At 52.1% G+C, this 12163-nt stretch overlaps 1 protein-coding gene and 1 pseudogene across 3 annotated transcripts; both read left to right on the forward strand.

Moving 5' to 3' along the window:
- The first annotated feature begins 1863 nt into the window (after positions 1-1863).
- On the forward strand, positions 1864-4921 carry LOC125173245 (cytochrome c oxidase subunit NDUFA4-like; annotated as a pseudogene).
- Positions 4922-5662: 741 nt separating this feature from the next.
- Positions 5663-8425, forward strand: LOC125173244 (uncharacterized). 3 transcript variants are annotated; one of them, XM_047872158.1, is made up of 4 exons: positions 5681-5749; positions 6577-6734; positions 6821-6858; positions 7457-8425. In XM_047872158.1, exon 4 carries the CDS (start codon positions 7529-7531, stop codon positions 8366-8368), a length of 840 nt encoding a protein of 279 aa, XP_047728114.1. In that variant the 5' UTR covers positions 5681-5749; positions 6577-6734; positions 6821-6858; positions 7457-7528; the 3' UTR covers positions 8369-8425. The 3 variants fall into 3 exon arrangements, with proteins under 3 accessions (XP_047728112.1, XP_047728114.1, XP_047728113.1); XM_047872157.1 differs by having other exon boundaries at positions 6577-6858; XM_047872156.1 differs by lacking the exons at positions 6577-6734; positions 6821-6858 and having other exon boundaries at positions 5663-5749.
- Positions 8426-12163: the final 3738 nt, after the last annotated feature.

A 12163-nucleotide genomic window follows, 5' to 3' on the forward strand; every position in this document is an offset into this window, starting at 1 on the left:
GGCACTTTGAGCTATCTGATTTGATTATTAAAGGACAAGTCACCCCAGGAGGATGGAGGGGTTTGTGTAGACCCGTTCCAAGTGGAAAATGCTCAGCACAGTGTCTCCCCTCAGTAAATGCTTCATAAATGACCAAGTGACGGTGGCAGTAGGTACAGCAGTTAGCAGAGCGATCGGAGCCAGATTGCTTGGGCTCCTAACCTTGTCCAGGTTCCTTTAGGTGAGTCACTTCACCTCCGTCCTTCAGTTTCGCCTCTGAAAAGTGGGGGTGCTGGCAACACCTACCTCATAAGGTTGCAACGAGGGATAAGTGAGCGAATGCGTATAATGCACTTAGCACGGTGTAGTAGCCAGATTCTCCAGTGAGACAGAACCAGTAAGAAATACAGATACGTCTTAGTCTGTGTTCAGATTGCAATAACAAAAATACCACAGGCTGGGTGCCTTCAATAACAGCTATTTATTTCTCTTTATTTATTTATTTATTTAGTTCTGGAAGGCTGGGAGTCTAAGATCAAGGCACTGGCAGACTTAGTGTCTGGTAAGGGCTTTCTTTCTGGGTCACAGAGCGCTTTCTTGCCGTGTCCTCACATGATGGAAGGGACAAGGATGTTCTCTGGGGTCCCGCTTTTGTAGGGATACTAATTCCATGAGGGTTCCACTCCAATGACCTACTCACCTCCCGCAGACCCCATCTTCAAATACCACCACATTGGGGGGTAGGTTTCAACATATGAATTTTGGGGGGATACAACCTTTTAGTCTCTCTCTCTCCATATATATATGTGGGGGGGGGGCGTATAAAGAAATTTATTATTAGGTATTAGCTCATGCAATTATGGAGGCTGAGACCCAAGAAAGCAGGTAGTGAGGTTCAAAAAGGGCTGAGAACAAGACAGCCAATCCGGGTCTCAGGGTCTAAGAACCAGGAGGATTGATGTTGGATTGATGGCCCAACTCAGGCAGTCAGAGAACAAATTCAACCTTTTTGTTCTATTCTGGCTTTCCACAAATTGGATGATGCTGACCCACACTGGGGTTTGCTTTACTCAGCCCAATTCGAATGTTAATCTGTTCCAGAAACGCCTTCACAGACGTACCCAGAAATAAGCAGACATCTAGGCACACCGGGACCCAGTCAAGTTCACACATAAAGTTGCACAGAGCAGCCGGGACACAGGAGGCATTGGACACCTATTGGCCACTATTATTATGGTTTTTTGGAAAAGGAAACAGAAGTTCAAAAAGGCTAAGTCATGTGGCCGTAGTCGCAGGGTTGCAGTGGAATGCTGGTGAGCTGGGTCTCAGAAAAGAAAACCAAACAAACGAAAACACCTGATTTGCTGCTTTGCCAATTCCTGTGGTGTGAATATCCCCACCATGGCTGATTTCAAGCCACCAGTGGTTTAACAACCTGGTCACCAAATTCCAGAATATTTAACAATCGGCTGACTCCGGCTCGCTGCTGCCGGTCCCCCGGGCCTGTAACATAGGGAGGATTCGTAAACATTAGCTATCGCTACGAGCCAGTCAGTCTGCAATGATCACTGGGTACCCTCGCCCCTTTTACAGAACAGGAGATTGAGGTTTGCAGGAGTTCAACCACTTACTTACCCAAGGTCACAGCAAGAACCAGTTACCTGCTGTCCTACTTCCTATGTCTTCACTCAGCAAGGTTGTAGATAAACCATTGTCCCCCCGCCCATGGGGCGAGGGAATTTCCCAGGCCCCATGAAGATAGGAGCCCTGTGCCCTGCCGCCATTGGCTGTTCTACCCCACAATCCCCGAGGTGGCTTGGCAGGCGGGAAGTTCTTGCTGGCTGGGGCTCTTGCCAAGCCACGCCTGCCCCAGTGCTCCTGAGCTCAAATCTGTCCCGGCTTGTACCTGCCTCGTGTGGGCTTGGGGAAGGCTGTTTTGGCAGCCTGCGAGCAGAGGGCCCTTATCCTCGAGGGTGTTGGGGCATGAGGGTGTGTGACTCAGGGTGCTCGGGGGGGTAAGAGGCTGTAGCCAGGGGAGGGCCAGAACGCGGCCCAGGAGGGATTTTCAGCCCTGCAGACAGGCTGGCCCCGTGACAGGTAAGGGCTCAGGTGAGTCACACCAGTAATAGTCGCCCGAGGCTGGGCACAGATGTCCTCCAGCCAGGGTGGGACAGGCGAGAAAGTTCCAAGTGGCTTGGCTCTAGCTGTCTCCTGAACTGATGGGGGGTGGGGGGGGGGTGGTCTCAGTCGCGGCTGCCGAAGTCAGCTTGCTCCTTATCTTTGGTACTTCCGGAACCAGGTGCTGAAAGGACAAGGGAACACCCCTCCTACCATCTCTGGCCCCAAGGGAAGGGAGGTTGGGGGGGCAGGAATAGGGGGCGATTAACTAGCAGCGTATGTGCTAATGAGGCAGGGTCCTAAGGTCTCCGGAGAAGGAGGCTATTCCCTCCATTCTGGGGGAGCCCAGAGGAACGGGATGCCCTCAAACTCCTCACGCCTGGGGTAGAGAAAGGGCCCCTGCTGGACCCGGTGGGGGCACAAGGGGGGACAGGTTACAGGTAGAACTGCTGGGGCGTGGGGGAGTTGGGGGGGATGAGAAGGAGAGGGAGGGGCAAGGAATGATCGAAAGCCCAGCTGGTGTGGCAGCGGAGCTGAGGAGCCAACGGTTGGAGCTGGCCCCGGTTGGGCAAGGGAGGGGGCCGCTGTGGCTGGAGACTCTGCAGGGCACCCACCCAGGACATTCTGAGACTCTGGCGTCCATCCTTGCAGTGCTAGGGAGGGAGAGGCGGCTGGGCTTGGCTGGGCGGTGGAGGATGGGGTTTGGTGGAAGACAGGGCTACAGCTGCCCACCCATCCATGTCTCCAGGCTAGACGCCTCCCAACGCTGCTCGGTTCACGGGGTCACTTACTGAGTCCTCACTGGGTGAGAAGAGTGGCCCCCCCTGGATGGAGCCGGAACACTGGGTTCTAATTCTGACTGCTGGGTGAGCTTGGGTAAGTCTGTTGCCCTCTCTGAGTCTCAATTACCCCATCTGGCAGACAAAATACCTACCTACCTCTTAGGGGCGCTGTGAGGATTCAATGAGAGGGTAGAAGGTCCTGGCCCATGGTAGGTACTCCACCCATGTCAGTTTCTTGGGGATGGAGCTGGGCAAGAGGTAGGGCAGGCAGCTTCCGCATACCTTTCTCCTTGCGTGTCCTCATGCTTGCAGTCATCTGGACCCTAACCAGCTGGACTGACTCAAGACGGGGCCCTGAGAGCCCAGGATCTGAGGACAGAACCTCCTCTCCCCCGACCCGGGGAAAGGACTTACAGTCTCTCGACCCCACTTCTGGCTCCCTGCCCCTTCTGGCTCTGAAGGCCTCTGTGGTCCCCAGAGTACCTAGAGATCCCCTGGAGTTGGGGAGGCCAGAGAGGGGCATTCTTGATCTTCTGGGACACAGCCTGGCTTTCTGGTAGGATGGACGAATAGCACATTCCTCCTAAAATAATTGTCCTCGAGCTATTTCCAGAGACTCTTGGTGCCCAGGCCAGAAATGGCCAGTGATCTCGATGCCTGGGTACCTTCAGGACAAGCGGCGCAGAGTCCCAGCCCTCTCGCTGGCTGGCTGCCCGCCTGCCCGGCCCCCAGCCCAGAGCAGAACCAGGCCAGGCTGAGGCCCCACAAGGAAACTGCTGATACTGCTGCTTCCCTGGTGCACTGAGTTCCCCCACACCCCTCTTCCTCCTTTTTTGGAGGGCCCTCTGATCCCTCCTCTGGGCTCTCTGTTTCAGCATCTGTAACTACCCCATCCCAGGGCAAAAAGGCCTTTCACCCTCAGTGGCTGCCGGCTAAGGAGGGCCCACAGACGCTTCCGTGTTATAGCGCTTTATAATCCTGGGTCTGATCCTTCAGAAACATCAGACTAAGAACCTTCTCCGGAACAACGTGGCTGAGCTCTTCGAAAACGACCATCTCACAGGGGCGCCTGGGTGGCTTGGTTGGGTAACGTCCATCTCTTGACTTTGGCTCGGGTCATGGTCTCACGTTTCGTGGGATCGAGCCCTGCATCGGGCTCTCCACTGACAGTTTGGAGTCTGCTTGGGATTCTCTCTCTCTCCCTCCCTCTCTGCTCCTCCCCTGATTGCAGGCTCTCTTCCTCTCAGAATAAATTAATTCACTTTAAAAAAAAAAATGTCCATCTCACAAAAGACAAAGGCTGAAGAATTGTTCCCAGCTGAAGGAAAGCAAAGACCCCTGAGAACGAAAAGCCATGCTTGCTCCTGGGTTGGTTCCAGCGCCCGAAGAGTTGCCAAGAGGAACATCGGAGGGGCAGTCGGTGAAATGTACATTACATGATCAGACTCCACCGTTGCCGAATGTCCTGTACTTGGGTCATCGTAGTGTGGATGCCTAAGAAAATGTCCGGGATATCTGTTCATCCTTGGGGTAGGGACTACTTAGTGCCAGGCCTTGTAGATTTGATCTTTCCTTCTCTTGGACCGGAGGCCTCTGCCACAGCCATGTTACAACAGATCCTCGGTCAGGCCAAGAAGCATCCAAGCTCGATCCCCCTCTTCGTATTTATTGGAGCGGGAGGTACGACAGCAGCCCCTGACATGGTCCAATCCAGATGTCAGTTAGGGTAGGAAGAATAACCCAGAACTGACTGGGTCCCAATGATCAACACGAGCTCTACTCACCGACTGTAGATTATAACAAAATGAAGGAAGAAAGTTCCAGACTTGTAAATGAAATGTCTCGCTCTCAAGCCGCTTAGAATGAAGGTCTCCCAGAAGCCCTCCGTACAAAATTTTCCACTTATCCAGGAAATATTTCTCCTCTGAACTCAGATCAGTGTTTTGTGTTAGGGTTTACACTGATTAATAAATATCTGAAATTTGAATTAAAAAAAAAAAGAAAAGAAAATGTTCCCGTTCACCTGGCATGTGGGCCATACACGCCCAATTGTTCAAGGGGAAAAGATAGTGCTGTCTGCGACTTCCTCTCCAAATAATAATCAGAGAGTGTGTGTGTGTGTGTGTGTGGTGATAAATGTGGCAAAAGCGTTAATAAATTGTGGATTTGGATGAAGACTACTTGGGAGTTCGTTGTCTTGTGAGTTTTCAGTAAGTTTGAAAATTTTTCAAAATATAAAGTAAAACTGTATTTTCAATGTTTGAGAGAAAGCAATAATGGATGGAACCTTTCCTTAGCAAATATGTACTGGGTGCCCCCTAAGGACCAGGGCTGGGTCGGGGGCACACAGGTTCTGAGATTTGCTGGCTGAAGAATCTCAGGTTCTGGCCAGCTCTCATCAGGTAGTAGGTACTCGACACTGGATCGCTGACTGCCGCGGGGAAGGAAAGACAGTTAGGCTCAAGAATGGGTCACTGGAAGGGAACAACACTCTGGGGAGACTCAATAAATGTTTGCTGAGCCGGTGAAGAAAGAGAAGTGATTGATGCTGATCACGGCCGATGGGAGTTATATCAGGGGCAGCTGAGAACTCCCTGACTCTCAGCATAATTAAACACTAGAAAAACAACAAGGAACACTGGAAAACATCCACCCCAGTCTCATTTTAAAAATAGGGCCCATCTGTCCTGGAGGGCTTAAAGCGGCGCGGGCCCTAAGGCAGGGGCCTGGCCAGGATGGCCTCTGGAGGCCCCTCCCAGCTGTAAGATTCCATGATTCTATGACACGGCCAGCAGTCTGGAGTGGCGACATGAGGGTATCCCCAGTGGAGAGCAACAGGAGGGCTAAGTCATCTACCTCCTAAAGACAGAGTGAGCGTGGCAGAGGGCCCTTATGGCAGATAGGGCTTAGCCAGCCAGGAAGGGAAGGGTGGGGCTCTGTGGGGGTCAGTCCTCAGTCGCCTCCTGTATTTCTGGAGGAGGAGACAGGGTGGGGTTGGACCCGGAAGGGAAGAGGCAAGGGTCTGTGCATTCCACGCGATTCAGACCCAAAGGACAAGGGCAGCTGAGGGCCATGGGCTGGAAGAGGGGCAGGCAGCTGTTTTCTGGGTGGGACAGGCTCAAATATTGCTCTGTTCTCACTAGACGGAAGTGGAAAATTAGCATCAACCTGGCAGTACTGGCGGAGAGAAATCAGAACCTGCCTTCTAGCTGGGGCAGGAGAGTATTGGGGAACCGATGGACAATGGAGATGAGGAAGGGAGGACCTCACTGCCCTTGGCCGGGACAGGAGGCGGGGTTAAATGGACTGGGCATTTCCTTGGCCTGGTCAGGTCTAGGTCTCGGCGAAGTGCCCACATTTGGACCACAAGGAGTAGGAATCCCAATTCCCCTCCTCCTGTGGAGTGGATGAGGAGACCCTCTACTACCCGAGAGGGTCAAGACCGAATATCCTGGAAGGCTGTGACCTTACAAGTCCAGCCCTATCAGTAGTCTTGTCCTATGACCTTCCCCCCTCTCATTTGGGATTCCTAAAGTCAGGATCAACTTAGGTACGGGGTTAGCAAGCACCCCTGTCTCTCTGGTTCTCCCCAGTTGTGCCCCCATCCAGCAGGCAGAGCAGATGTGGTGAGAACTCTTTCTTAAGAGGCTGCGAGGGAGGGCCAAAGTCACCCCAACAACATAGCATTGTCTTTCAGGGGTCATCAGACACGACCAAGACAGTACCTAGGCCCCCACCACTTCCAACCCGTGTAATCTGAGACGAGTCACGTCATCTATCTGAGACTGAGTTTCTCCATCCATCAACCAGGAGTAGAATAGTGACCACCTCCTTGATTTGTAGCAAGAATTACATGTGAGACACAAGCAAGGGGCCAGGCACGGAGAGAGTATCTATAGCATCGCATCACTCCTAAGATGCATTTTTTTTTTTACTAACAGGCGCGTTGCGTAGTGGACGATTACACTCTGGAAAGGAGGTATCTCTCCATGCTTGGGATTTCCCCATTAGAGATTCAGTCCTTGGCTTTTGTGGTCTTCTGGAGTCCTTGCTCCAAAGGCAAATGGGAATTTCAAAATATGGGCCAGAGCCAAAGGATCAAGGAGACTGCCCCACTTTTCCTAAGGGTCCTCTGGCCTTGAGTTGTTCTCAGGGTCTTGCCTTCTGCCTTGTCTCTTTTTTTTTTTTTAACTTTATTTTTGAGACAGAGACAGACCATGAACGGGGGAGGGGCAGAGAGAGAGGGAGACACAGAACCGGAAGCAGGCTCCAGACTCTGAGCCATCAGCCCAGAGCCCGACGCGGGGCTCGAACTCACGGTCCGTGAGATCGTGACCTGAGCTGAAGTCGGACGCTTAACCGACTGAGCCACCTAGGCGCCCCTTCCGCCTCGTCTCTTGCTTTCTGAAGAATAAGGTGTCTGTTTTCCAGTTTGAAAATCCCCAGGGCCTAGGAGGAGGTTGAGGAGTAGGAGAAGGGTGCTGTCGGCTCTCCGGAGCCAGAGGGAACCCACGGGGAGAAAGCGTGCAGGGAGGGGGCAGGCAGCCGAGAGGAGCTGACCCAACTGTCTTCACCAGGCCCGGTAGCCAGCCTCCAGGTGAGCTCACGGCAGGTGGGTGCCACGAAGCTGTATCTGCCCAGCCGGGACGATGTCTGGACGCCCGGTGAGCCGTTCCAACATCCACAGCCGCTTGAACCATCCCAACAATGTGTCCTTTTCGGCCCAGGCTCCAGGCTGGCCCCACGGCCCCGGTGTGAGCGGGGCTGATGGTGTCAAACGCCCCTGCACCCCGAGCGGCTCTGAGACCAGCAGCTGCAGCCTCTCCTCGGAGCAGCCCGACAGCCCCAGCTTCTTCAGACTCCCAGTGAGGAAAATCTGCATGGGCCGCCCCTACAACTCCAAGTTCGTAGAGACAAGCCACCTGGCGAACCACCCCAAGGTGGCCAGAAAACCCGCTTACCATGGCGGCCCCCGCTACCTGCTCTGTACAGAACGTCCCTCAGGCCCCTGTAGCCCCACCTTCCTGGACCAACTCATCAAAGGCATCAACTACCTTGACAGATCCACCAGTGCCTTCTGCTCCAAATCGTCACTGAGCCTGCCCAGGCTTGCAGCCAACTGCCTGGAGCGTGCAGCCACCTCCATCCACCTGGACCACCCAGACCACGCCTTCCCCCGTAGTTACTCCAACCCCGTCACCGGCGTGGCCGCCTCCAACGACTACACCAACACCTGCATGGTGCCGTCCACCAGGGGCGTCAACTCTTTGCAGTGTGTGGATGGGCCTGCCAACGCCAGATGCCCACCCCGGCTTCAGAGACGGAGCCTTACACCCGTGCTGCCGCAGAGGCCGGGGACGAAGCTGCCTGAGCTCCCCTTGTTCGGCAACGGGATCTTTTCCCTGGGTCACCTGCCCAAGTTCTGGGAGGCAATCCGCTCGGGCTGGAGAGCCCCCGAGCCCATCTCCAAACCCTGTAGCTGGTGGTAACATCGACCGCGAAATGGGTACAGGCGCATCGGGCTGCAGCGGTTGAAAATAAATGGTCTGTGGCAAAATGCTTCTTCCGAGGCTCTGTTGGAGGGGAGGGGGCGGAACAGCCATTGGGATTGGGGGTTATAAACTCGAGGACCTCCAGGGCCGGGAAGGTACAAGTTAATGGGTGAACTGGCCGAGGGGAGAGGAAATACCCGGTCTAAACCGAGCTCTCAGACGGGTTGTTGCTTTTTCCAAAAAAAAAAAAAAAAAAAAAAAAGCCAGGAATCTCATGTTTATATGCTAACAACAAATTCAGAAATGTCTTAGTGCTCGGTGGGCCCAAGAAAAATACTTGCAGGTGGAATGTGAAGCCCACAGGCCACAGTTTGGAATCTCTGGTTTATATCTTGAATGGATCACTGGGGGGTTTCCCCATGGGAAGAGAAATAGACTAGCTATTCATTCCCGACCCCTATTCATACTCTTCCGGTTTCAGGATTGTTGTGGATGTTGATTTTACCACTGCCCAATGTGAACAGAAATAATAATGACGACGATGATAGGATGGTTGTTGTGGTGGTGACAGCAAGAGTAAGACTTCACAGAGCACTTATCGTGGAGCAGGCACTATTCTAAGTGCCTCGTCTATATTCTCTTCAGGATGTGTTTTTAATGACCGGGGCTTAGGGTGGATGTAGAGGAAAACTTTCTGATGGCTAGTGGGAGAGGCAATCAGAGATCGTTGCCACTGGAGGGAATGCCCTTCCTAGGAAATCTCTGAAGAGTGGTTCTGTCCAGGCCAGATGAGGGCTGGAGGGTCAGAATGAGGAGGTCCCAAGTTTCTTGCTGGAAATGTCCGAGAAAATGTTCCCTGAGCCACCAAGGGCTCCCTCCAAACGTTCAGAGACTCAACTGATTTGAGTGCTGAGAAGTGAGACCCGACAAGGCATCCAGGGACTGAGGGATCATAGAGACTGGGATTCCAGCCTCATTTGGCCACTAGCCTGCCCTGGGACTTTGGGTACATCACTTTCTCTCCCCAGACCTGTTTCCCCTTCTGTAAATGATTAGGGTAGCTTCGATGGCCCCTAAAGGCCCCCGATTCTGATATTTCTAAATCTGTCTTCCTAGTCCCAAGCCAGGCCTGGGCTGAGAATTGAGAGTGCCCCCCCTCCCCCCACTTGCCCCTCAACTCAGGCCGCCTGAGTTCTGAGCCAACTTCCCATTTTTGGCCTTGGGACCATTTCTGTGTGACTCTGAACTTCAGTCCCAGGCCCTTCTTGCTGGAGCTTTCCTGTCTCCTTGGAAATACAAGGGCCAGTAACAGGTCAGCGTGTGGAATGGGACTGACCTTAAAATAATGCAGAACCTGCAGTTCTACAAGATTCCATGACTCTTAGAGGGAGTGGCCTGCTCTGGCCTACCTAGCTGCATGGCCAAACAGAGAATGGCCAAGCCTGAATATCCCTATCATGAGGTCACCATGATGGTGTCGGGATAGGAGGAAGGATAGGAGGAAGGAAGGGGGTACCAGACCCCAGTTTACTGAATTCACCCCCACTTCTATTTCATCTCTGAGGAACAAGGGATATCCTCCCTGGGCCTAAAGCTCAGCAGTCCAGCGCACTCCTTTCCTTGTCTCTGGGATCCCTTCCCTCCTGAGGGAGAAGACTCAATTGTCCAGTGACCCATTCCCCAGGTGGACATTTGTAGGAATACAGCTTATTAGAATCCATTTTGGCACAACTCAAGAGATAGTTCAAGATGTCCTGATTCCCAAATCCTCTGTCTGGCCACTCAAAGCCATCCCCTTCCTGCCCTAGGTCCATATTTGCATAAGATTTGTCCCTGACTCTCCTGGAGATGCCTGACTCCAAATCGGTTTAATTTCCCCTAAGCAGAGTGTAAGACCCTTGCCTACGACACTGCCCTTGAGGCCTCCGGTGTCTAGCCCAGTTCTGGCTCACAATAGGGGCTCAGTTATTTTTTATTTTTTTTAATGTTTATTTTTGACAGAGACAGAGACAGAATGCGAGTGGGTTAGGGGCAGAGAGAGAGGGAGACACAGAATCCGAAGCAGGCTCCAGGCTCTGAGCTGTCAGCACAGAGCCCAGCGCGGGGCTCGAACTCACAAGCTGCGAGATCATGACCTGAGCTGAAGTCGGGTGCTCAACCGACTGAGCCGCCCAGGCACCCCAATAGGGGCTCAGTTATTAATATCGATTACAGATCAGTGTGCCCAATAGGCGCTCAGCAATGGTAATTACTATTGTCTGGAGAATAGAGTGTCTTATATGCAATGGATGTTCAATAACTATTAATTATGGCCAACATTTATTAAGCTCTTAGCTATATACCAGGCATTGGTTTAAGTGCTTTATATATAATAACTCATTTAATCCCCACATCAGTCCTTCAAGGAAGTTACTATTGTCCCTATTGTATGGATGAGGAAACTGAGGCACAGAGAGGTCAGGCATAAATGATTTATGATAAAGATGATTACAGTGCATACAACACAGCGGCTCTTCAAAAACTGGTTGGCATTGTCATTGTAGAGTATTATGTGCACAGTAGGTATTCAACCGTAATAACAATTATCTTCATGATTATGACATCTTGCAAATAGTAGGTGCCCTGCAAACGTACACAGTGGATGCCCAATGAATGGCAAATATCATTACAGAGCCCAATACATAGTAGGTGCTCAAATGAAGTTTGACCACTGGTGGCGGGTTGGATTATATGTTAAAGGGACAGGATCTCTGTGCTTGGCCCAACCGCTGCTCAGATACTCACTGCTCACGAATCCCTTTTCACCAGGCACTTAGCCCAAGTGCAGAGAAAATAAGGCTCTTAGCTAGAGAAGGCTGGCTGTTCCATGTGGCCAAGCAGAGACCACAGGAAATCCTCTGTGTCCACTGTTCAAGCCATGGATCTGCAAGGTCTATGTAAACAGGAAGCAGCATGCTGGCTATAGAACAATGTCACAGCCTGGTGTGCTGCCCAGCTTGTATACGGAAGAAGCTAGGTGTCACCACAGCTGGGCGGGGGGGGGGGGGGTTGGGGGGGTCAGGGAAAGCCCTTCACGCCTGTAGAAGTAACCTCAACATTTATTGAGCACCCACACTGTTCCAGGCATGTGTCCGATGCCTGAAACATAGGGTCTCAGCCCTCTGTACTCTCAACGAGGCTAAGTTTTAGTACCTCATTTTGCAGAGGGGGAAACTGAGGCTCAGAGAGAAAAAGTGCCATCCCTAAGCTCCTGCAGCTGGAATGGAGCAGAGCTGGGACTCCAACCCAGTGCTCTGACCCTCAGCCAATGCCCTTTCCATCCAAATTGCAGGGGTTTTTCCTTCGTATTTATCGAATAGATCCCAAGAGAAAGAGGGGTAAATCTTGGTATCCAAAATATGCAGTAAACTAGACAAAGCAAGGATGGTGTTTAACTCTAGGGGTCTGGGACGCGCCTCAACACCAGTGTTCTGAACAGGGCCATGTTAACCTGAAATACGCTCTTTCTGGGAAGTAGGAAACAAAGAGAGAAATTTCCTCGGAGGTCACCTGTGGTCTCAGTTGCCCAATTCACCGGTCCCTGCATCATTGGGTAACACTGGGGATAGGGGCATGACATTAGAATTATTTTTGTATATTAACGAAATCTGACATAGCCCTTTTCAAACAAATAATGTGATATCACCGTTCTATGATTCTAGACAGTAAATGCCACTTTTTGTATTGACGCGTCGCATGTTGGAGCGACACATCATCCTATTCCCAACCCTCACTGTCCCACCAGCCTTTCCT

Source organism: Prionailurus viverrinus, chromosome C1 (assembly GCF_022837055.1).
Source record: "Prionailurus viverrinus isolate Anna chromosome C1, UM_Priviv_1.0, whole genome shotgun sequence".
NCBI lineage: Eukaryota > Metazoa > Chordata > Mammalia > Carnivora > Felidae > Prionailurus > Prionailurus viverrinus.

Coding starts and splice junctions, on each gene's coding strand:
- LOC125173244 (XM_047872156.1), top strand. CDS start 7,529: ATGTCTGGACGCCCGGTGAGCCGTTCCAACATCCACAGCCGCTTGAAC.